Source organism: Balearica regulorum, chromosome 1 (genome assembly GCF_011004875.1).
Source record: "Balearica regulorum gibbericeps isolate bBalReg1 chromosome 1, bBalReg1.pri, whole genome shotgun sequence".
Lineage (NCBI taxonomy): Eukaryota > Metazoa > Chordata > Aves > Gruiformes > Gruidae > Balearica > Balearica regulorum.
In genome coordinates this window covers 204,620,431-204,647,628 of record NC_046184.1, presented here as the reverse complement: position 1 = coordinate 204,647,628, position 27,198 = coordinate 204,620,431, and the positions used below count along the sequence as shown (strand labels likewise).

Genomic DNA, 27,198 nt, shown 5'->3' with positions numbered 1-27,198 from the left:
TGTAAAAGACACAGCTAAAAGAGGATATGACAGATATCTTTCTTATAAAATCATGAATGACTAAGCTGAGAAGATGAATCAGAAACTGATGTTCATAATAAAAAAAAAAAACAAAAACAGAAAACAGTAAAAGAAATCACAAGGAGTGTAATTAGATTATGAAATTTATTGACATAGTACGAACCAGTGGGAATACGTATTTTTATGACAGATTGATTTCAGTCTAGGTTAGGGAAAATTTTAATTGACTACAATTTTGTTGATGCCCTAATTTTATTTTAATACCCAGGACACAAAGTTTAATTTCCTTTTTTCTACAAAAAAATACCTTTTAATCTTTAATGACAGAACTGGTTCAGAATTTGCCTTTTCGTACAAGGGGCAGTATTTCTCCACAAGTTCATAAAGCAATGTCAAAACATTGATTTAGTCACGTTTCTGAGGAAAAATGGGTCACTATTGCTAGTACATGTCATACTTGCATGATTATATTTTTTAAAAAGAAATCTACTGCTACTTATAAAGCCACATTATTTACGGAATTACATTGTTTGAATTAAAGCATTTTATGCTTTCTACTTCTGTTACTTGATTCACATATCAGACGCATTTAGATTTTCTAACTAAACTTAAGCACCCAAAGACATGTTGAAATGCATGTATGATCAGACTTCCTCCCAAAACCAAGCTGCAGGAGCCTGTGGGACAACAGGAGGAAGAGAGCACCACCTCACTGGAAACTCCTGAGTCCCATGGGGAATATTTGAAGGGCCAAGAGTATATGTTTTACCATTTCAGCCTAATGGGGATTTTTTGCTCTAATAGGTGTGGGTTGTTTTTCCGTCTATCTCTGCCAACTGGTCTTCTCTCGGTTGCAAATCTCATATTCCCCTACTTCCATGATCCTCCCTATGCTCCTTTCTTTTCTCTTTCTTGCATAAGATACCTCTTTTCTCTCTTTTCTTTTCATCTCTTGTTCCTATTTTCTTCCTCTAGAATTCTCTGGAGACTTAAATGTTTTTTATAGATTTAGACTAGACTTGTGTTGTTCCTACTGTGTCCACAAATCCACTTTTATTCAGTTTTCCTCATCTAAAAATCTGAACAATTCTTACTTAGTTTAATATAGCTTTTAGTTCCCAAGTATCGCTTACCCCAGTAGCCCATCTTCCGTCTAACCGAACACAGCTGTTAGAGTCATATTCTTCTCCCACCATTCCGATTATGGCATTTCCTCCAAGTCTCATCAAATACAAACCTCTCACCTCGCCTTATAAAACCTGTCTCCCTTTCCTGCTCATTTCTCATTTCCTAAACTCTTGTGATTCTCCAAAGCTGTCAGTCACTCCACAGCAAATTCCAGATAACTCTATTGATTTCAATGTTTATAGTTTTCAAATTTCTGATTTTTTTTTTTTAGTTGTATCTTACAGTATTAAGCATGTTGTCCTGATAAAGTTATTCATCTCCCAAATTAAAAGGGTCACTGAAAATGAAATAACTGAAAACTCTATGTGTCTGCATATCTCTGTATCAGTGAACACAAATGCTCTTACATCATTTGAGTTTTTCTCAGAGGTCCTCAGTCAAACACAGCGTGATATGTTGATTTATTTGTCATAGTTGCAACTGCACTGGTAAACAAAGCTTTGGTCTATGAAAATTTTCAACCTTCTAAAATTGATTGCCTGCTTTAATCTTTCAGAATGTAAATATTAACCCCTATTTGAGAAAATAAATCCTTTTTCTTAAGCTCACTGTTGTGCTGCTGGTAAACCTGAAGAGCGTTTTACAATATGTACTGGACCTGAGCAGAGCATATCAGATCGAATGAGGCTATCTCCATCAATTACTAGCTTTACTGCTGGGCAGGTTCAAAAAGCAAGCTGCTGGGTTTTTCTGTGATAATCTCAGTAAATGGAAAACTGATGATGTTTCATATTTTAAACATTCCTTATTTTCCAGGTGTGATGGGGGAATATGAACCAAAAATTGAAGTCCATTTTCCTTACACTGTTACAGCTGCAAGGGGAACTACTGTTAAGATGGAGTGTTTTGCACTTGGCAAGTAAGTAGAGATTCTTTCATAATTAGCTATCATTGTTTATTAAGATGTGACATGCCTAATTTGTGGTTTCATTATTTTGCTGGATTTCATTCTCACAGATAGTCCTTACTGCACACTCAAAGTAACCAATTGACTAAGTAGCCAATTATGAATTCCCTGCCCAGCCATTTCTGTGGACAGTAATTCATTCAAGTTAAAAGACTGTCAAAATGAAAAAGAACGTTCTTGTAAACAAAAAGAGGAAAGTTTTTTTATTGAAAATTTTATGAGACTCACCCATGTATTCACTGGGATACTATAAATCAATAAATTAGAGGGTTTTTCTGCCAAAATATCATAGTTGGAGAATAAAAAAGATTCGTAGCTTTTTTCCCCAAAAATGCATAGTATTTATATATGAAGCTAAGAGTACAATGTTTTAAACATGTCCTAACACACTTTGTGGCAGTGCCAATTCTCGAGTTTCTACCTGACCTAATAGCACTATTAGAGAACAGGTGTTTAGTATTCATGTCAAGGGGTGTTTTTATATTTTATATATATTGATAAATGAGTTTAGGGAGATACAGGTTTTAGAAATACCTCTTTGCTATTTCATACAAATTAAATAAGAAGTGAAATTACTTCTATACACTCTTCACATTAGAAAATATAGGATGAAATTGATAACATTTCAATTTTGTTGTGGCAGTTACTATTATTATTGTTGACAAGAATAAGGGTGGCAAGGGTAGTATACAATCAGACAGAACTAAGAAGTAATTCCAGTGATTCAAAGAAATTATTCTTTCTTCTGAACATGTACGTAGCTAAAAACAGGTGTTCCATCAGTGATGATTCACTGGAGACATAAACAAATATAAAGGGTAGATGATTTTCGAAAATACCCCATCAAAATATGTGGGGTATGTGTGTTGAAATAAATCTCACTGTATTGAATTCTTTCCAGTTCCTTTTGATAGTGGTGTTCCTTTTAGATATTTCCCCTCCACCCATACCAGGTCATGCTTGTCAATATCATATATCCTGCTTCGTTTTCTAGTTCATAGCTTATCAAGGCACATACAGGTTCCTTACAGCCTGGCTTTGATTAAGAAATAGTAGAAGGATTTGTCTTTGTAACTCCTGCGGAGGAACTTCACAAATCAGTTAGTCTGAGGAACAGAATCGTAGAATCATAGAATGGTTTGGGTTGGAAGGGACCTCAAAGACCATCTAGTTCCAACCCCCCTGCCATGGGCAGGGACATCTTCCACTAGACCAGGTTGCCCAAAGCCCCATCCAACCTGGCCAACACTTGTTGAACTGGAAGTTCAACACTTCCAGGGATGGGGCCTCCACAACTTCTCTGGGCAACCTGTTCCAGTGTCTCACCACACTCGTAATACCATGTCTTCCATGCCATTCTTCTTACTTATTTACTTAAGTAGGAACAAAACATAAGAGGAAAGGAGTTTCAAGACAATAGTCTTTTTTCCTGAGGATCACCACTCCAGATTGCTTGGCAGGTGTGGTTTTTCCAAAGTAACCTTTCAAAGCCTGTCGCTTTTAAAATGTTTTTATAGTCATTTTGACCTTCATGTGTCACTGGTCATTGGATTTCAGATTTTTGTCTTAACAGTTCCTATTTACTGGCTGGATGAGGTAATGTCTTAAACTTGCTTGTTTTTCCTGTTTGATCAACATCCAGATACTATCATTAAGCAGGTCAACTGAAAGTATTAATAAATACTTAGAGAGGAATTCTGGCAATATATTTTAATTGTATCTATTTAGGCCCAGTGCAGTTGAAGGAGAGGCAGGACACAGCCAAACTAGTCCAAACAAAATGTGGGCGACCATAGCCCACATACAGGGACCATTAGACAGCGACAGCAGCTTCGGCAAATTCATTCCCCACCTAAATGTAAGCAGTAGTTTAGAAAACAAATGTGAGGAGAGAACTTCTGTAGGTTAAAACACAAGCCTTATGCTTTATATAGTAAAGGTAAAGAAAGAGGTACATCGGAGAGGACAGAAAAGCAATAAATGGAGAGGTTCTCTGACATGCTGAAATATATGAGGAAAAGAGCTGTTCCGTAGAGGCTGGTGACTCCCGGCTCTCTCCGCTCAGCAACACTAACCACTTTCCTGCTGCGTCAATAGTTGGCAACAAGGCCCTTTTAGACTCTTGGCTATGGTTGAAGCAGTAACTGACGTGAGTTTCTGTTCTCCTCATTTTACTGGAATTAAGTGGCAGCTGCCAACAGATTACAAGTCAACTATTCCTTTCCAGTGAACAGGAGGTATGCCACATGTTGTCCTTCGCAATCATCACTGACAGGCAAGAAACGCAGCTACCGATACCTTCCATCTTCAGCCCCTTGAGATTTAGTAAACTCACAAAGAGTCAGTCACTATTCAAACAGCCACATGAGGAAGGTGAAGGTTGGCAGGAAAGGCTTCAATTAGCTTATTTCCACATTCATATTTGGCATTAACCTTTAATAAACAAAAAAACCAAAACCACCTGAACCATCAAGCAATTTAAGGTTGTCTAATAAGTTGACCCCATTTGCTACTATTGTAATGGGCAGCTATTTTTACCAGGCACATTCCTTATCTTCTGTTCACAGCCATTAATGCACAATCAAATCAGCTGAATTGAAATTGCTTTCAACCTGATATGGTAATAATTACATGAATGACATTTCAGGCCTTGTTTGAAACCTGGAGGCTGAGGTGGGAGGTAGAAATGCATCAGATTTCCTATTCATTTTCATGATATTCTTTTTTTTTTTGTCCTCATCTCTTATTCCTGATGGCTTGTACGGATCTTTTCTTGTTACGCTGGCATGGGTCCCCATTATCAAACTGAATCAGCAAGTAATTTGTTCCTCCTTTATTTAGCATTTTGAGATTTGGCATTTTGAATTCTTATTGTAAATAACACAGAAGTTATTCCAGTCTCAAAAACAATGTGCTGCTGTTTTTCTCATGCTTTAATTTAGCTGTCTGAAACACTCACTCCTCTCTCTGCTGTAATTGTGAGAATGACAGACATTCCAGCGAGATTTCCTGAAGAAGGCATTTGGCAAATATTCCAGAAAGACCCTAGTCTTTAGTTACAGATTAATGATTTATTAATAGTGTTTATTTAGAACTGCCAGTCACTATGGCTGTAAGAATTAAATAAATTGGAGCTGTGCAGCCATTGTCTCCAAACTAAAATCAAATGTCTTAATTGCTTGATAGACAGAAATTCTCTGAGAAGGATTTTATTCTGACCCAAGCAATAGGTAGCCGATCCAGTTACAAGTGAAAATATTATGTTACTGATGCCACTTATAATAGACATTGTTGTTGCTACTGAATTCAAAGTAATACAGGAGTGAAATATCTCAAAATGATGTTATTTGTATTAGATAATGCTGCTTCTAAGGAGCATCAGTCATTGGCTAAGAAATCACTGCATATATCCGTGATTTACTGCTGAGGTATAACAGCAGACATGACAGACAGAGGAGTCAAATAAAATTTACTGTATCATATACCAGAATGTGCATTTTGCAATTAGTGATGTACTGTGATTTGTGCTGGATATTTTTGCTGGTCCACTTTTGTTGAAAGGTAGTTTTTACAGCCATAGTCACTGTCACATCTGCACAGGAACTCTGATTACATCTATGTTTCATATATACAGACATTTATACAGATATGTTTTCTGCCACCCATTTAATTATGTCATTTTTTATTAGGAACACTTGAGTTTTTGTTTCTTTCCTAGCAAGACAGAGAATCATATTTAAGAAAAAAAAAAAATAAAACAACTTAAAAATCCACTGGCAATACAAAGTATTAACATCTTTTTTCTGAACTTTTCATAAGAACAGAACTACATCTTTTTTAATTTACATAATTGTTAAATCTTGATTAAGATTTACATTAACCATTGTTAAAATAATAAAATAATAATTTTAAAAAGAAAAAATCTCCTTTAAAACTTACCAAATGGAAGAATTCAAAATATCTACATTTAACAAATAAATCTAACCAGTAGTATGTTAATATTTACTTTTGAGTAACACATTTTTCACCAAATGGGTCTTCTGTTATTTAACAAGACCAGCTAATTTTTTGGTAAAACAAATAAATGAACTTATTGGTAATGAGGTGGGGGTTGGTTGTAGTCCAGATAATCCTGGTTTTCTAACAAGTCCATCATTTCAATTTCAGAACTTAAGTTCATTATGTAAATCAAGAAGACAGATCATGACCTTGTTCTTTGGGTAGGTTCTGGTGAAGAAGCCATCATTTTCCCAGCTGACACTCTTGCACAGATCACAGCATTCCTGGCTTTTCCTGCTCCAGAAATGCAATTTCTTGGGCACTGCCTTCTGTCACAGCAGGTTGCCGCTTGCATTTTCTCTCAAATATTACTGACTTTGCTTCCAAGAACATCTGAAGGCAACTGGTTAATTCTTTCATTTCTTTTTTTCATGTAATTTTTTTTAGAAGGAAGAATTCTGATGTCTTCATTTGGCTCCCCATTGAAAAGATATGAAAGTAATGGTGCTGATAGGTAAAAGGACTTTCAGTTCTGTCCCCATCCCATGACGTATTCATCAATGAAGCACGTCAGTGACTGCCATCCCAGCGTTCTTTAACACTTCCTGAATTTGGAGTATAGTTATCTCATAAATGATTTTAATGCTATTATTTTAACATGGGACTTAAAAGCAGGTGTAGATAGAAATATATGAGTTTTTTAAAAGCCTCAAAATGAACAAGTTTTCATAGTTTGAACAATGATATAGGACTGGTTTGCCCAAGCTCGCATCAAAAGCTGTAAGTTACAACCCTCCTCAATGAGCACAGACCCTTCACCTCAGAGGAAAGCAAGAAAAAGGAAGTGCCAAAAATATATTGCTCTTTTTTTTTTTTTTGGTTTTCTTTTTTTTCTTCTCCTGACATATAGCTCTAGGTTGACTTCTTTTTTCTCTTTCAAATAATTCTTCTACACCCACTCCTTCACACAGATTTTTTTAATGTTAAATTGTGTATAATGCATACACCCTACCTGACCCTCACACTTCAGCCTTTTCCTCACTGCATTTATGGTTGTGCATCACACCGTACAGCAGCTTCTATTTTGTTCTCCATATAAACCTCAGACTTCATTGGTTTTCTGGCTCCAGCCAGAAAAAAAAAAAATAAAAATAAACAGTTTGTATTATGTAGTGCCAACAGCCAATTTTGAGTGAATAATCATATTTTATTTCTCATTAGAACAAATTAGAGGATGTGGGCTATTGCTGTACTTGTAGGTTACCAAAGTTTTCAATCTTTGCTTTTAAAATAGGATCCCTGGGCCATGTAGACTACCAAAAGGATTGTTTTGCTAAGAAAAAAGGTTAAAAAAAAATTAAGGTTTATGCATCCTTTTTTTCACTATGGTTATTTTTTAACCATATAGATCAACACATAGAGAGTTTAATCAATAGAGAACAGTGCTGACAATTTTTCTTACAACACATATGCTTGTTTTTCTATATTTTTGAGAGACTGTTTTATGCTTGTGCTATTTCTGTATGATAGCAACATCTACACAGTATATCAATATTCTTTCTAAATGCTAGCTTACTTCACTTTAGTAATGTCAAGACTATGTTTTTATTGTGAAATATTCCTAGTTAAAGATAAAAATAAAATAGAGATATTGATTTCCTTTTATTACTGAATTATGATGAGGATGTTATGATAGAAGCATTGTTCATGCTGTTATATTTAATGTTGCTTTAATAATTCTATTGTAAATTTTGTTTTGAAGAGATTTATAGATCAGTCAGAAACATTCATCCCATTTGTAATATGGCTTGCAAGAACTCAGCTGATGGTCCCCTTTTAAATCTTGCTTTCTAAATGAAATAAAATAAGGTGAAGTTACATATAATTAAGTCACACAAGTGAATGAAATGTAGTGACTTGTAATCTAGGAAATGTTCTAAAATACTCTCGTGAAACAATGAACTCTGAATCAATTCTGACTAAAAAATATCTTAAAGTTTTAAATGCATGGAATATAGGATTTTATTTTATTTCCTTCACCTGATTTCCTCTTAACAGATTTTTCTAATTGTTCTTGTGGTGGGTTGACCCTGGCTGAGGGCCAGGTGACCACCAGAGCCGCTCTATCACTCCCTTCTTTCATTAGACAAGCTTTTATTAAAAATGTTGTTATTTATTTTATATCTCTATCACTATTTTCATTGCAGACTATGTACATGTAGAGAGAGCTTACTGAAGATTTTTCAATATGCAGAAATAAAACCAAAAAGTGTTTGTATAAGTGAATATGATATCTAAGCAAAGATCAGGGTGGTGATACAAAAACTTTTATGATCTGGTGAAGGGCATTTGACTGTAACTATGGAGAACTGCATGAAGTATCTGAAGAATTTATTTTTGCTGGTGTCGTTCATTAAGACAATGGCATAGGACAATGGCTATAAAGAAAGCTTCTAGATATTGCAAATCTTTTTGCAGGTGTAATAGACTGCAAGTCCGCATATATGTTAAAAGAAAGTTTCTGTGAGGTCTAGTCAGTGTTTGGCAAATGATGTAATGAGGGAGAGAGTAATTTCAGAAAAGAAGGGAGGTTAAAGGCACCCAAGAAGTGCATCTTTAGTCAAAGTACCTGGTACCTTCCTCTGAGCTTTAGCTACACGTGATTTTTGCCAGGAACCCAAAATTCACAAACAATAACCCTATAATGAGTCACAGATCCAGGTTGCACACTTCTCTAACGCATGCAGTTATCCATCTGGTCCCTCAGCACAGGTGAATAGAAGTTTACAGCATTCCACCATATTTTTTCTTCACTGCAAAGGACAAAACTTAACCCTCTCTCCTCGTCAAATTTGTAAAATACAGCTTTTCCTTTCAGTCTACCAGTTAAAAATATGCCACAGGTCTTCCATATCTTTCTTCCTGCCTTTCATCCTTTTATTGGCTGCTCTTGGCAAATCCAGTATTACCTATTTTATACTGGTCCAGAATGTTTCAGAACTGATATTCGTGTGTTGGCTATAGACAGCAAGATTCTTCCTGGCTTCAGACCTGGCAGGAAGCATCTCCTATAAACTGGCAACAAGATAAGCAAACAAGACCTTCCCATAACTTGACCCCTTCCTACTAATTCAGTGTCAAAAAAAGTCTCATGAGGATTTCTACTCTGAGATCAAATTCTTTTCTGACATAAATCTGCTTAATACAAATCATGGAATCATAGAATGGTTTGGGTTGGAAGGGACCTCAAAGACCATCTAGTTCCAACCCCCCTGCCATGGGCAGGGACACGCTCCACTAGACCAGGTTGCACAAAGCCCCATCCAACCTGGCCTTCAACACTTCCAGGGATGGGGCATCCACAACCTCTCTGGGCAACCTGTTCCAGTGCCTCACCACCCTCATAGGGAAGAATTTCTTCCTAACCTCTAATCTAAATTGACCCTCCTTCAGCTTAAACCCATTACCCCTTGTCCTGTCACTACACTCCCTGATAAACAGTCCTTCTCCAGCTTACCTGTAGGTCCCTTCAGGTACTGCGATGCTGCTACAAGGTCTCCCTGGAGCCCTCTCTTCTCCAGGCTGAACAATCCCAACTGTCTCAGCCTGTCCTCAGAGGAGAGGTGCTCCATCTCTCCGATCATGTTCGTGGCCCTCCTCTGGACTCTCTCCAACAGCTCCATGTCTCTCCTGTACTGGGGTCCCCAAAGTTGGACGCAGTACTCCAGGTGGGGTCTCACAAGAGCCGAGTAGAGGGGCAGGATCACCTCTCTCCACCTGCTGGTCACACCTCTTTTGATGCAGCCCAGGACACGGTTGGCTTTCTGGGCTGCAAGCGCACACTGCTGGCTCACGTTGAGCTTCTCATCAATCCATCCCCCCAAGTCCTTCTCCTCAGGGCTGCTCTCAATCCATTCCTCGCCCAGTCTATAGTCGTACTTGGAATTGCACCGATCCACGTGCAGGACCTTGCACTTGGCCATGTGGAACTTCATGCGGTTCGCACGGGCCCACCTCTCCAGCCTCTTAAGGTCCCTCTGGATGGCATCCCTTCCCTCCAGCGTGTCAACCGCACCATACAGCTTGGTGTCGTCAGCAAACTTGCTGAGGGTACACTCGATCCCATTATCCATGTCGCTGACAAAGATGTTGAACAGTGCCAGTCCCAGTACTGACCCCTGAGGAACACCACTCATCACCATTCTCCACTTGGACATTGAGCTGTTGACCACAACTCTTTGAGTGCGACCATCCAGCCAATTCCTTATCCACCGAGTCGTCCATCCATCATATCCATGTCTCTCCAATTTAGAGACAAGGATGTCATGCGGGACAGTGTCAAATGCCTTGCACAAGTCCAGGTAGATGATGTCAGTTGCCTTTCCCTTATGCATTGATGCTGTAACCCCATCACAGAAGGCCACCAAGTTTGTCAGGCACGATTTGCCCTTAGTGAAGCCGTGTTGGCTGTCACCAATCACCTCCTTATTTATCATGTGCCTGAGCATAGTCTCCGGGAGGGTCTGCTCCATAATCTTGCCAGGCACAGAGGTGAGACTGACCAGCCTGTAGTTCCCTGGGTCTTCCTTTTTTCCCTTCTTAAAAACCATGAATCCACCTCTCTCTCCAGCTCTGGTATTGTGCTAAAGAGTTCCAGACCTATTGCACTGACCACAGTTTAAACAAACTTAAAATTAACCTCTGATAACTGCACTACACTGCATCCCGAAGGCAGAAAGATGAGTGAGGGGTCAAGGTGGCAGGCAGCAGCTGAGTATTATTGGGTATAAAATGGGAATATAACACAAATATAAAATCATACTTACATCTGTGAAAAATAACAGGCTTCCCTCCCTTTAGGGCCAAGTATGACAGTTCATTTAGCCATTTCTTTGGGTTATGTCAGAAGATCTTTACAGTGTGGTGGCAGTCAAGCGACATAGCTCATGGAATGGCCATTCAGCCCCAGCAGCTGCTCCTTTCAGGTATTGTCTTTCAGAAATGATTAAGCCTCCTTCTGCTTTTCCATGAATAAAGAACAGTTCTTGCCTCTTCCCACAATAATGGTGACGCACAGAAAAGCCTTGGATATTACAGATAACCTGATTCTGTATACTAAGGGCATTCAAAGCACATTAACAGCCTTCATTTCCACTGAACCCTGTGACAGTAGCACATACATTGTTATCCCCTACACGGGAACTGCTGGTCAAAACAAAGTATGAAAGGACATGATAAATCACTGCATTGGTAAATGAAGGTTGGAGGTTTGAGGAATTCTAACCAGTTTTAATATAAAATTTGCAGGCAAAAAGGAAGCTAATTTTGACTTGTCTTTTAAATGTATTATGGTACTCACAATTTAATGACATGCCAAGATTTCTGGCTTGCATTAAATGGAGCAAAACATTCTAGATGTTATACATTGAATTCCTTGCTGGAACTAGGGATTCAAATATTCAGTGTTTTTCCTAGATATAGGAGAATTTAGGGGAACAAGGAATGCTAACATCTTAGCATTGTCGAGTATTAAGAAATTCACAGTGTAGATGTCCACAGGCATAATTTGACTTCACCCTCAAAAACAATTATTATGATTATAGTCTATTTTTCATCTACAGCTCACAGAGATATAAAAAGGCTGTTTTCTCTTTTTAAAACAGGGAAACTATGGCATAGGGTATTGAAATAAAATTATTTGCCCAAAATCAAACTGCAGGATAGAGACAAAAAAATGGTATAGAAATATATATTTCTAAGTCACATAGGACAAAAACATCGCATTCCTCCATGCTCCTTTGCACCACTTCTCACTTGGGTGAGATTTTGTTAATTCTATCACATACCAAACCCGGAAGGTCTGGAAGCTACCCTTATAGCTTACTGATAACAAAACAATCCCAAGAGGGAAATGACCACCCTCAGTAGAACAGCATTTGTCAGCGTTATAAGTAGGGATGTCCTTTCCCCTGGAGATAAACTTGTCATGAGAGGAAGGAACGTTTTTAAACATGAACATGGCATCTTCGAGCTGAGTTTGTTTATATAAGGCAGGAATAGATCCAGAATTTTTTTTCCCTTTGATAGCACATACTGTTTATGTCAAATAAATCTTTCTAAGACTTTCATCAATCTAAAGTTCATTTTTTGCTCATACTGAATAAGAATTTATGTCATAAGGTGCTAGACCAGGATTGGATTTTGTTCCTATTTTTCAGGGTGGATTGATTTCTGCCTGACTTTAAGTAGACTTGTTCTTGCATAGACTTTTTAATGCTGTTACAAATATTGAGATCATTCATAGTAATGCAATAAAGATTCTTTGGTAAATCTCAAGTAGCACTCCCAGGGCTCATTCTGCCTCCCTCTGACTAAATATGTCATACTTACATCTAAAAATTTAGAGTTAATTGCTTTTACTGTATGGCATACAGAAAGTGGGAGCGGGGGGGGAACACCAAACTGCAAATCTCTGTCAGTAGAACATCATTCTTGAAGAAGCAATATTACCAATCCTGTCCCTTTCTTTCTCACAACCATCAAAGAAAACTTGTAAATGCTACTGAAAACTTTGTTCAGTAATTTACACAGCTTTGCTTTAGGTTTAAAGATGGAGGAGCATTTCTTTTTGCATTCCGAACTTACTATCCAGAAGCACATATGTAGGCTTTCTCTCTGTATCAGAGGTTGGTAGGATTAGAAGGAAACATATTCTGGCAATTGTCAATAGTAAGTCCCCAGAGTTAGCACTGTGGTATGTCTCTTCAGAATTTCCCATGAAGAAATAAATGCGTGTAATACTGCGTGGTACAAGAGCCTTAAATCCAGCACTCCCAAAATCGTCATGCTCACTGTCTTCAAACTCTGTGGCTGATCAGCAGGTTCCAAGCCATCCTGCGCACCCCAGACACGCTGGATTTACATGTGGTGCTCATTTGCATCGTGACTGGCAGTAGACCTGTTGTTTCTGGAAGTCCTGGGTTCGTTGTAACTAGTCCTCTGGAACCGATCTGTACGCATACACTGGCCATCTCTGTAAAGAAGAGTTAGGAAACCCTAGATCAATGTGCCAACTGCAGAAATTCTGCCTGGAAAAAGTTTGGAACAGAAAAATTACATGAGAGAAAGTCCAGTTATAAAATAGCTTTACACAGGGCACGTTAACATAGTGTTACTGTAGTACGGTGGCCCTGAGAATCCAGATGAACACCTGCCAAAAAAAGTTACCTTTTGAGGCAAATTTTCTGCTTCAAAGCATTTGTCTCCTCTAACTTAAATTTGTGGGGTCTTCATGTATTGTCCCCCATACTAACACCGCAGATGTCATATATGTCTTTTGCTTTTCAAGTTGCTTCAGATTCTCTTCTCCACAGCTTTGATCTAGTCACAGGCTGGTGACAGTTTACCTGTTCTTATGTCTTTAATACTTTTTAGAAGAATGTCCACTTACTTCAGAGTGCCCCCAGTCAGCAAATTGAAGTAGGGTGTGATACATAGACTAGAAAAAAAGGGTCAATGGATGGCTATGGAAAAACCCACAGCTTACTTCTGTCCTTATTTAACAGCTACAGTAGCTCAACACCTCCTCCATCCCACAATACAGCATTTGCTATAATACGGAATTTTGCAATATAACCAACACTGAATCCACAGGAAGAGATGTTCAGCTCTTTTCTATTAAATTTTCCATCATCTAGCAGTGCTTTGTGATTTCATTAAGAGTAAATACCATTATCTGACTTTAAATGGAGAGACAAAAGGTTGCAGAATAGCTTTTCCCCTTTACTCACTAGTTGTGGAACTTCTGTTCTCTCATTTGATTACACCTTAATCGGATGACTCGAGTTCATGATTGACCTGAGTTTAAGAATTTGGAAAAATATTTGAAATCATTAGACGTTTCAGTTATGCTATCTAACTTTAGCTATCAAACAGTTAAGGATCAAGTTTGAGCTAACAGTTTAGGCTCTGATCAATCGGTAGAGAAAAGCCTCTGGCATATAATTCACTATGAATAATCATTATACATAGCACTATTTTAGATGTTAGAGATGCTTTAACATGTTAGAATTTAAAGTGTGAAGAAAATGACATGGAGCTGGACATGCAGCCAAGCAGGCACGCTGTCCTTGCTCTGTGCCATAAAGAACAAGACAGCAGTGCTGGGAAAGCACATCCACATTAGTACATGACACTGATACATGCGTCTGACCTTTTTAATACAGTCGTGCATGTATGTTGACGTGACTTGCAGACCTGGACTTGTTCCTGCACAGAAGCTTCAAACCCATCACCATTCCCTTCTGTTCTATTTCTGTTCTTAAATCACCAGTATTCACAGTTGTTATATTTCACGAGTACTAACTATCTTTTAATAACCAAAAGAAAAGAAAAGTTATTATCTTGTCTTCCTAAATCTCTGCATCTGACTAGAACAAATTTATATGGGATGTTCTAAATGTAGAATCATGTGAATGGTTGACGGGTGTTTCTGGAAAGTATCTGATGGAAGAAATTTCATGATACTCCTTGACATTTTTATCCTACATAATTATCCTGTAATAATTAGTAGATATTTAACACACTTGCAAGGCAGGAGGCCATTAGGAGAAAGTCCTTTTCTAGTCTCGAATACACAGGCATGCAGAGGTTTTCAAGATGTGTTATGATGTGAAACTGTTGGTTTGAAGGCACAGCTCAGAACAGTGATGCATGGTAAAGAGAAATAATGTGGAGAGGAATTGAAATTACAGTAGAAGGTAAAAAATTTCAGAATAGCACATCAATTTGTATCAATGAAAAATACAAAAAGTAACCTATGCATTGTTAATTAAGATATTGCTGAAAAACTAGGAGCTCAGATCCATGGAAAAGATATTTTTAAATTCAGACATTACTCTTATTTCCACCTCACCCATTTTTCTGAAGTAAGCATATGCTTTATAGATCTAATTAAATTCTTTTTCAGATTAAATTGAAAAAAAAAAAGTATAAAATTGCTTCAAATAGTTTTTTAAAAAATTATATTTTTTAAAAATGAAAACTTGTGAAGAATTCCCAACAAATTCAATGGTATTTGTCCTAAACAATATACTGCTGAATATTGCCTCTTATAATCTCTTCTAGATGTAAATGTAAAACTATAACTCATATTTCCTTCAAATTCAAAGTTAACAAACCCACAGTAATGACTATCACAGTCCCCATTGACCTCTTAGAACTTTTATTTCAGCTCAGATGAATGACAAGTTTAATGATGGTATTTCTGAAATCAAGTAGGATTTTTTTCTCAGTGGTGCTAAGATTTACCAGGAGTATTCAACAGATTATTTCAAAAAAAGAGGAGAAATCTTATTTTTTAACTCAATTGAAACTTGAATAAAATTACTCATAGGAGTTGAATGTGAACAGGATTATAATAAACAAGGAAACTGTATTCCCATAGATGTCTGCTGAGACCAAAATAAAAATGAATTATAATGATTATAAGATTTAACAATTATGCATATTACATTAAACTCATATTAATGTTAGAGATACTTCTGCTGTTGATCTATTTTTTAAAAAGCTGTGAATCATTTGAAAAGATGAACAATATATGCATAAGTTAGCTTTTATGGTGGATTTTATGAGTTTTCTAGAACAATCACACAATTTTATTCTTTCACATCCTTAATCAGATATATTTCATTCTTTCATTTCATTCTCACACAAGTAACAGAGGAGAAATAGGTATAGATATATTTTTATTTAAGATGTAAAATTCATATCTCGCTTGTAAGTTATGCAAGGAAAATAAGAAGCTTCATTATACAGAACTACAAGTTGTCTGCAAATAGGGATTTGCAGTTTGGGAGTACTTTCCTTTGAAATCATTACATCTACACAGCTAAAGTAATTTTATCTCCTTCAAAAACTCCACTTACTACCTCATAATGATGAAGAAAAAAGTGAGTTTTTATAAAATATGCTTGCTAATGACCCAGAGAACAAGTTTCCTCTGTATTTGCCATGCTATACACATTTACTTTCTGTAGAATACACAAAAGGAAATTTCAAAAAAATTAGTTAAATGCAATTTAAAGGAAATTTTCTAAATACATGAATTTCAGAATAATCTCATAGCAGCTAAATGAAACAACTTTCACAGTTTATAATGTCTTTATTCTTTCTCAGAAGTATATACTATAAAAAAAAAAAAAAATCCACTTAGTTCTATTCAGCAGAACCAGTTTTCTTCCATGACAACAGAGCAAAACAATTTTTGATTTTGCTGGAAGTAAGGCTGAAGGGCAAATAAGCAATAATGGGCAACAGGCTTGGCACCCTTATGGTGCCAAATAAAGTGTACCTGCACACCTATCTCACTCCTAAAGCAGCAGTTCCTGAGCAGTATTGCACTGTAGCAGCATAAAGTATTGGTACTGTGGACCTGTGTTGTGATCAATAATGATTAATGAAACACTTGCCTGGCCATGATAACTGTTTTTCAGCCAGCTATCATGGCATAATTATATTCCATGTAGAAAGAGGACAAGCAGATAAAGAGTTTAGACTTAAAGCTGAACCCAAAACAACCAGAGAGTTACAAAATGTCCAGAAAGTCACTCAAGAAAGAGCATAAATTTGAATATCAAATTGTGCAATTAAAAATTAAAAAAAAAAAAAAAAAGAGAGAGAGAGAGCGAGCTAATAAATGGGGGAAAAAGAAACTCATATTGTTATTTTTACTACTTCTAATATATACAAATAGGTATCAAAGTATAGCAAATCAAAATATGTACCTATGGGTGTGAAAGGAGTATCATAAGTCATAGGGCTAAAGAGTAAGTTGTGTTAGGGCATCAGAGACAGAAATACCCGATTTATTCTTCATATTTAGAAATTAACAGGTTGAATTACTTGTGTCAGATAAGAATTGGAAGTTCTTTTAATATTCTAACTGAAAAGTATGTAAAATAACTTCTAACAGGAAGCAAACATTATAAATTAGACCCATACAATCTGCACAGAAGGGTCCTCAAACCAAACTTACAGGATATCAAAATTTCAAATCAGTCAGCAAGAAAGTAATTTAAGATTAATAATGAGCAAGCTATCAAGCTTCTACGGTGATACAGTAGGGGAAAAAAAAAAAAAAGAGCTCATATGATCCACAACCATCTATATAAAAAAAAAAATAAAATATATAAATGATTGGAGTGCTGAAGAAAGAGATCAGTCTGTTATGTTTACCAAGGGGAAAAAAAGGCAATTTGATTTCCGTACATGTATTTCTTCCATGGGGGACAGTGTTAGAGGACCTTTTTGCAACAATAGAGAGGTATTGTATGGACTTTTCTTCAGAGATGAGTCCACACACTGAAAATAAAGTGTCTTTTGTCAGGTTAAGTAATCAGTGCAGCAAACTGATAAGGAAAACAATGATTGCCTCTGTCTGATATATTCAAATAAGTAGTGGATACCATTCCATATGGGATTATAGGTTGGCTCTGTGAAGGTAATTATGTTAATAAGCTCAATGAAATTCAGTGATTTGTGATATTCAGGAGATAAGATTAGAGAAAACTTCTGACCTCCAACTACAAGTCTGGGAATTTTCTGAATCTCTGTAAAGTACTAGAATTTGGAGCATCTTGTCTGGAAGTTTGAGTACAACTGCAGTAAGTCACAGCCTGATTTTAATTGGCTGAAGAGTGGCTAGAGTTTTACACATGGGTGGTTGCCATCTCTGTATTTGTTGTGTCTCAAATTGGACACCCTGAAATACTGAGGGTAAGGTGGTTTTTTAATGCAACTTCATATAGTTACAGCAAGTGGAAGTTAGCAAATGACGGAAGAAATTAATAGAAGCTTTGAATTTGAATGTATGCTGTGAAGTACATTCCCCCCACAAGATCCAACTGTGTTTAGATATAAACTTAGACTTGAAAGCAGTTTAAATAAATACAAAATATTTTTTGAAAAACTATCAGTACGTAACGGTTACATTTTCTTTTATGATGTCCTCCAAGATTCTTTTTGAATACCTGAAGCAGTCTAGTGTTCAGCTCCCGATCAAACATTTTATAACAACAATTCTTTTTTTTTTCTTTTTTCCTTTTCTTCCCCCATAAGTATCCGCTGCCATATTCAGACAAATGTATGTCCGTACCAAAAAGCCCAGTAGGTGCACAATGACTGAGGAGTGTTTGGGCTAAAAAGAAAATTGAATGAGTGCAAACAGTATCTAATCCATTTCTTCCCTCAGAATGAATGCAAATGACACAGTTTCCACATAGACCTGTGCAAAACAGCAAGATACAGTGAAAAGTCCTTCTACCCCCCGAGCAGGCACGTAATGCTGTGAGTCAGAAACAGTGGTGCCATTAATACATACCTCTTACACAACCAGTTTTGCAACTTAAAGAATATTGCAACAGAAAAGATCTCCAAAACTTTGGTCAACTTAATTTACCCAAGATACAGTGGTACTGAAATCCTCCACCGAGGTGGACGTATCACTTACTGATCTCCTGAACTGCAGTTTCATTGCAGGAAAATCAGGAAGTGTTGGAATTTGCTAAATTCATCCAAGTTTTGAAGTGGTTATCTTGTTATTCATCCAGGGTTTGAAGTCGTTATTGTCTTATTCATCCAGGGTTTGAAGTCGTTATTTTCTTTTACCTATTGAGTGAAAGTGTTCAGGAGTAAAACACAGAGTGCTAAAGAAGCTCTAGAGAGAGTATTTCAAGTGATTTACTTGATCTCAATAAAAACTTGGCCTCCCTTGTGGATGAAAGAGACACATTCCATGTAATAAACCATTTATTAAGGATTCCCCACAGGAAGTGAGGTATATCAAGCATTATATGAACCTTAATTGTAGTTATATTTTATTGCTACTTAGATTATTAAGTGTTTAAACTACCAGATAACAGAATCTATATTCTCAATAGTGGAAGAGTGCTAACAGTAATTTTATTAAATATTTCAGCCCTGTTCCAACAATCTCTTGGAGGAAAGTTAATGGTCATAATCCAAGTAAAGCCCGCCTGAGAAAATCCCAAGCTGTGCTTGAAATACCTAATGTGCAGCTAGAGGATGCAGGGATGTACGAATGCAAAGCTGAAAACTCTCGTGGAAGAAATGTCTTCAGAGGACAACTACAAGTGTACAGTAAGTGTAACTGCACACAGTATTATCCAGCAATGCTTTGTCCACCCTTAAGGCTTTAACTACATATGAAGGATGCTAAGGTCCAGTAGAAACAAAATATCTTTCTTCTGAAATACAATTAGTATTCAAATAAGCTATATATTTTTATTCCTTAGTAACGCATTAAAGTCTGAAACATAAATAAAGTTGACTCACTCAAAGAACTGGCATAAACACAATTTCATGTTTTACGTTTCTGGGTTTTGGGGGGAGTTTTAAAGGGTATCGCTATAATTTTAATAGTCTGGGGGTTTTCTCCTGATATGATATATAACAATGATGTGCAACTTAAGCATGATATATCTGTCCGAAAATAATATTATAAATATTTTAGGATTTTTATCACAGTTTTATAAATGTTTCATTCCTGCCATGCCTGAGTGCTGAGTTTTGTCAAATTCATTGTACAGGAATCAGAGCTGGAGAAGTGCTGGGTTTTTTTGTAAAAAAATCTCAATCCCAATACAGACATGCAATTTCTGAAGGTACTGATTTTCAGAAAGTGCTGGGAAAGTACCTAGGATTGGTCTTTCTAAAAGTTTTTTGAGCAAGCATCAAAAACAGTGAATCATGCATAACATTGAAAAGAAAAAACCCACAACCTGAAATTAAGAATATTTAGTAAAAATCATTAATTTTATATAATATTGTTGCTGCATCCTAGAGGCTAGAAACTAAAGCTTATATAAGACATATCCTACTTACTGAACATTTAAAAGTCAATTTTTCCTTGCATCGAAAGTATGCTTCAGTTCTGCCTACTTCTTACATCACTTCCTATGATTCCATGAATCCTACAAACTTAGCAGGAAAGGTCTATCGTAACAAATCTTTCAGACTCTGAATTTATTTTTGTCTTCAAATATCATCACATGCAGTGGAATTCCAACTGCTGCAGTTTAGACAGGTCCTCAGGCTAATAGGTACCTTTAAGAAGGATTCTCTCCTATTAATCGATCTTATTTTTCTTTTCTTGATATCAGCCCGTGGCTCCAAGTGCTTTCTCCCCATTACGAACCATACACAGTTCTCTGTTACACACTTTCATCAAATAACCGTAGACTGGCATCATATATTTAGTTTATTTTCCACATATGTCAATATTTCCAGGTCCGTAATCAATTTTCCTGTCTCCTCCTGCTTTCCAATGTCTTTATCTTAGCTCCCTTGTTTTTAGTGAGTATCAGCATATCGCTGGATGATGCCTCTCTCCTTGGTTTTTATTCTCATCCTTCTAGAGCCAAGGGCAGGTTTTTGTCTTCAAATTTTTTTGGTATGTGCTGGAAAAATATATGTGATGGCAAAGGTGGTAGTTTGTACCTTCATTTTCGACATGCGACCCATACTGTGCTTGCAGAAAAAGTTTTATAAGACTTTTACTGAAAACAGCAGTCAGAGCCCAGAAACTACTTCACGCCTTCTACTATCCCAATATCCCAGTGATATTTCTCCAGTACTACAAATTCTTACTGTCAGCTACTTCCACGAAAGTATGACGGCTCCTGCTAGGGACCTGGGGGCCAGAGACATTAGGAGCATGCATAGTATATATTGACAACATTTCTTAAAATGTCTGAAATCACCAAAAAAAAAAAAAAAAAAAAAAGAATAATTTGAATTATAAGGTGTACCCCAGCTCATACACTTACTAGCTGTTTTCTAGAGCTGTGAAACTACTAGATGCCAAAGCCCCCTATAAAGGAGTTACAATTATCTCTACCTCCCTCTTTTAAAGGTATATAAAGGATGGTCTGCAAGAGAGAAACTAAGATGATGAAAAATGAAATTACTTGCTCAAGAGCACCCTGCAGGCCTGTGGTAGGGCAATAAACAGAACTCAAATCACAGCAAACATGCTGTAGTGTTCTACACAGCTCTGCCTCTCTCATTAGCCAGGACATGGTTTTGTTTGGAACAGAAATAAAGATGGTACTAAAATATAGGAGTCCATGGAAAAAAATTTCTGTGTCAGTTTTGTTCTAGTCTGTACAGATCAAAATAAGAATTTTTAGTTCTCCACCATTGTACGATTGTCAAAATTGTATTTTTTACAGTCACTGCCTTTATGCATAGCACAGTTTGTGCTAATTAACATTTTTTTGCAATAATATTAAAACGATTTGCTTTAATGTTCTAGAAAGAGGGTCCAGTACAGATTGCCTCATTCCTCTGATTAATAGCTACATGAAACTAGGATATTATTATGTTTCTGTTAAATCTATTATTATATTTTAGACTATCTCACAGGTAATTCAAAACCAGATCTGAGTCAGAGTTTCTCCTATCTGCATTAGCAGGGAGTGAGATCAGAGCAGGTAACAGAAGTCTTCCAGGTGGAGAAGACCATCAGCAACCTCCAGAAGAGCAGAACAAGAAGCACAAACTGTTAATAGCCCCTACAAGTGCCTTTTCTTGGCCTCGAGATGAAATACTCCCCAGCGAGCCTCTCGTAGCCTTCAGTGCTCCTGACGACACCATCATCAGTGTCTCATTGGCCTACAAAACTTGACAACCCTTTCCAGGGGTATAAGGGGGTTTGGGTAAGAAGGTTTTTAGCAAAATTTAGCCAAATGTTACTTTACAAAACTGTTAGCTTTCTTTGCTGACAGTTGATATGGCAGGATTTGGGGGCATTACCTGAAACAGCATTTCCCGCTGTACCTCTTATTCATAACAACAGTCAACATGAATTATTTACCTTTAAGCTCATTTTGTTTTCACTGACATCTTATTCCTCCAGGAGACAGTGATTATTTTGGCTCAGAAATTCAGATGTAGGCCATCATTCCTTACCAGGGGTTTCTTGTAAAATTTCAGAGCAGGCTGTAGGACCAGATGTGTCATACTGCGGTCTCACAATTTGCATATCTCTGTAGGAATGGACTCGCTGTCTGGTTGAATCTTCTTCATTTCGTCAGTTGCATCTGATCTGGGTCACCATAGAGTATTCTGAAGAAAGCCCAGGATGCCCAGTCTGCCTGTCTAGTCACATTTAATCATAAACTAGTGATTTTTCATTTCTTACCTGATGCTGCAATCCAGATATACCATGACTGCCTGATGCGACTGACACTTCGGATGTTGTTCAGAAAGTGGTATTTCAAATACTGACAATTTCGGATTGATGTAGTTTCAACACTTAGTGGAAATTCAGCTGTGGAAGTGACAAAGGCTTTAAAACCATAATTTTGATAATGCAAAACATCCTCATATGCACTGCAACCTATTTTGAGAGGTGTGATTTTTCCCCAAGTGATCTGCGCATCCTGTAGTTTCCATGAAATTGTATTCAAATTAATTAACAGAAGAGAGCACAAAAAGTAAAATTTGGGTGGAGAAATCAGACATTAACCTTTTGTAATAACACTTCCTCCACAAATCCTGACTAGCAGCATTTTCCCAATGATAAGTGCTGGTTTGTGCAATTCCTGCCCTAGTCTCACTCTGAACCTTGGGTTTGCTTCTGTGTTACCTACTCAGTAGTGTCTGTTCAGCAGAGGGTGGTGATGTGAAGCAGACCACAGAAACACTTTCTTGGCCATTTTTCTTTTGGTTGGATCAGTTCCCTGACGCTGCTCGCAGCAGTGCCCATGAGCAGCACTGCTGCCACAGCAGGAGGGGACGTTTGCCATAACACTAGAGTGGCACAAGCAGGAGGGCAGGAATATTCTGTAATGCAGTGTAATGGATCACCTTGATTTTAAAAATGATTTTAATAATTTCCTTATAAAAACTATATGGAAGAAAATCCATTGGGGCCACTACAGTATAGCCCCATGCATTGAAACTGGCTAGCAAGGAAGAGATTTTTGTCATCAGAATTGCACCTTCGGCTGAAATTTGCTATCTTATCTTTCTCACTATCATAGCTACCTATTCTTCTCATACTGTATACTTCCCAATTGGCCTTGTGTCCAGAAAATTATTTTTTTCACCCCAAACTCTGTACTCATTCACATTTTAGGACACTATCTGAAATCATTTGTCTATGCAATTTTTTTCCTTAATTTTCTTTCAGTGAAAAAGTTACTTAATAATTTGAGAAAGTAGGCTGAGTTTTCTGCATCTGAATTTCATTTTGCACAGAGGACATAAAAACTGGCCTGTAAGCTTGCAGATTTATTGCCAATTTGTGTTTGTAAAACATTTTGACATCCTTGAATAAACACGTGCAGAAATGCAAAGGGATTGGACAGTGATTTTAAAATCTCAGGAGAACTGTATAAAGCTATGGCACAATAGTCATAAAGACTACTGAATAATAAAACACATCCTTCTATTCTTACAATCACCCAAAACCTCTTCGCTGGGCAGATAAAAAACAAGCAAACACCCATTTTTCCCCAAGATGAATGTTGCATATATAAAAAGAAAAAAGAACCTGTTACTTTTGAAATTTGTTTAAATGCTTTTTAGAATTTGTATTTTCTAATTAAAATTAAGCTCAATTATGGAATGAAGTTTTCTTTGCCCACATGTATATCAGAACGATGTTAACACATTTTCATTAAAAAAAAAAAAAAGGAAAAAATAATATATTGAGTCAGAAGATGTACATCCAGTTAAAAGTTTCACTTTTTAAATTATTGACTGGGTTTAAGAACAAGTGTTCTGTTATTATGGAGAGTGACCCTTGCTAATGAGCAGACAGGGAACTCTCTGTGGCAAAGGAAGGAGTACCTAGAGAGAGGAAAGGAAGCCAAAAAGTGATGAAAATATTTCTCTCAGTTATGCATTTAGCTCTATTCCTGCTACATCCACCTATTGCTTTGCTACCTTGTTGTCAAAGGGGTGGGAATCTGAGTCATTGCCTTGGCTGACGGCAAGTTCAACAGCTTGAAAATTATGAATCCAAAGGCCATTTAAGCTATGAGGAGAAAATTTAAGGTAGAAATACCCCAACTAATAAAAAAGCTTGTTAATACAAATCAATCATACTACTGTGATTTGCAAGTTTGTGGTTACAGAGGAAAACCCACGCCATGATTAGGCTATCAAGACAGCCACAGAGGGTAGGGAATGGCAGCTGTGTGCTGAGGAGAACACCTCTGCAGCCAGGCTTGGGCACACAGTTTCATTTCAGTGTAAAGAGGTGCACACTCTAATTCTGAACGCTCTGGTTCATGATGAGATCAAATTCAACATAGAAAAAGGAGATTAGATACACTTTGGGTCATATAGTAGAATTTTCAGAGAAGGTAAAGAATGAAATATAAATAGGAGCAGTTTAGCACCTCTTTAAAACTATATCATTTTATGACACCACTGGCTAACTTCTGTGAATTTTGTTACATATTTACCTGTCACATGTTCCAAAATCGTATTATCATACTCATTTTCTTGCGAAGGAAACAATTGCTTCTCAGCAGGCTTTCTTTGTGCATACCGAAACACTCAAGAAGAAAACAACAGCACCAACTATTTCATGCAATCGAATTATATTTTTAGGACAATTAGTAGACAACAAGTGAGCAGGGACACCAGCAAACCGCTTCTGAGGATTTCAAGGGATCCTTTGATATAACAAGTGATTCAGCGCAGAGAAGCACATATGGAGCATGTCATGCATTGCCTTGACTGTAAGAAGAAGAAGGGAGCAGATGGTTTTCATCTTGGGTTTGGGAGTGAGGTTGGGTCAATCTTATCTCTGTTTTCCTCTACTAAAAGGGAAATAAGTGATTCTTTTTCTGATATGTTTCCAGCTCCTGACAACTGTCTGGTCAGGGGCTCTGAACCAGACTATTCTCTGCTTGGGAATGATAGACGCCTCATTCACTTTATCATCCATGCACGAGATGTAAGCTAGAAGCAGTTAGTCACCTGCCATGCCTTTTCATATCTTCTCACGTCTTTGATTGGTGACCTGTCAAATGCAAGCTAGATTCAAAGATTTATTTTTAAACTCGGTTCCCCATGTTTAAGTACATTATCAATTATCCAACATTTGAAGCGGAGACTTTGTTGTGACAGATCTGGACTTCTATTCATACCAAGCAGAAGAATTTTACATTCCTTTAGCAATGAAGGCCTTTTAGCCACTTATTCTCTACTTTTTTTTTTGGGGGGGGGGGGGAAGAAAGAAAAAAAAACCCACCCCCAAAAAAACGACCCTCAAACATTTAATATCATTAAGTTAATTAATTTCATCTATCGTCCTCTTTGCTATACAAATTGGTATGGTTACAGTATGAAAATCCAAAATTTGGCTTTTAAACATACATTTTTATTTCTGCATATGAATTCTCAGTTCCTCACTGAGTCACAAAAAGTTTTCCAAATTATAAGATCCTATATATAGCTATGTGATTGACTGCTGCATTAAAGATCTGCTTCTCTACAAAAAAATATTCTCTACTTTTAAACAGATTACTACATGAATTTTAGGTACTAATGTTCACATATATGCGTAACAACTGTCTACCTTTAAAAAAAAAATTGTTTTAACATCGAATTACTGTGTAATTTATTTTCCTGATGAATGCTGGAAATCTCTTGGGTTCTGTACTTAAAAACATCAAAAGCATTTTCTCCCTTGAAACATGAATTAAACCCAAGACAATTTAATAAAAATATGTGCAAATACCTTGCAAAATGCCCAGTCATTCCTAGCTGAATAACTCATGATTTCCAAGTAAACTGAGAAAACTACATGAAACAGAGTCTATGACAATTGACTTCCTTAACAAAATTTAAATATCTTATCTTAGGTGTTGAAAAGTTACTAAATATTGTATTGTGACTACCAAGAAAATGCTCTTATATCCAGTAATAATCAATGCATTAGTATGTAATACTGTAATTTAATCCATTGGACTTTCTTAAATCAGGCAGACTTTCTATTCCTGGTCACAATACTGCTCAATGCCTGGTGCCATTACAGCACTTCCTTTAAAGTTATGGGGGTTTTGTTCATTTTATTACTTTCTTTTTTTGTTTTGGTTGTTTGTTTGAATGTGCTTCTTTCTGAGAGTAAGCTAAGCTTTGTAAAGGCCATAATTTAAGCTCTTTAATTGATTAGGTCTTTGCCTATCAGCTAGAGACTTACCAAGTTGTACGCTTTGTATATAGCATGTGTATAACATGATATTTTTTTCTTGCAGCCTACCCACATTGGGTGGAGAAACTTAATGATACTCAGTTAGACAGTGGAGATCAGCTCCGATGGGAATGTAAAGCTACTGGAAAGCCAAGGCCCACATATCGTTGGCTGAAAAACGGAGTTCCTCTCTGGGCACAGGTACATTAGACAAGGAGTCACCAGTATGTTGCATGTTTCTCCTTTTGTTCAGATAAAGTCAAAGAAAGTACTGAAAAGAACTTCAGAAATTAATGTTTTCTGGATTAGTTTGTTAAGCGTTAGTATATAGACAGGTTTTCTATGCATGTCCCCTCTGAACCATCTCAAGCAACATAAAATTACATTCATCAGTAATTCTCTGTAGTTCAAAAATATTTAGGAGATGGGACCTTCTGAACTGTGTCTGCAACAGCATCTGCCATTGTACTGTGATGCATCTAAGCTTTCTCCAGGATGTTTAATTTATTTTTCTTTTTTTTTTAGATAGTGGTATTATGACATTTGAATCTATTTTTTTTCTCTGTAAAAATATGGTAGCAACTCAGAGACGTGCTGCATTTGCTGAATCAGATTCCTTCATATTCCCCCAATGTTATGTTATTTACATATTTATTACATTATTTACCACATTTTGTTTGTACGTAATCTTCCAAATACTAGCAGACTAATGTAAGAGGCACAATGACAATTATATTTTCATCAGTTTTCAACTCCATTAATTCTCTGCAAGTAACAGAACTCACCATCAAGACCATTAAAATGCTCCATGTAAGACTCCTTGAATGTAAAGTCCTTAACTACAATCGCC

The 27,198-nt window shown here is 36.8% G+C and overlaps 1 protein-coding gene across 2 annotated transcripts in view; it reads left to right on the top strand.

Annotated features, from left to right (window-relative positions):
• CNTN5 (contactin 5) overlaps positions 1-27,198 on the top strand; it is a 678,480-nt gene that overhangs the window by 509,611 nt on the left and 141,671 nt on the right. For both annotated transcript variants that reach the window (XM_075742340.1, XM_075742341.1), the window contains exons 8-10: positions 1,966-2,068; positions 19,092-19,273; positions 26,413-26,549. In XM_075742340.1, the coding sequence (XP_075598455.1) occupies positions 1,966-2,068; positions 19,092-19,273; positions 26,413-26,549 (422 nt within the window). The remainder of the gene's footprint in view (positions 1-1,965; positions 2,069-19,091; positions 19,274-26,412; positions 26,550-27,198) is intronic.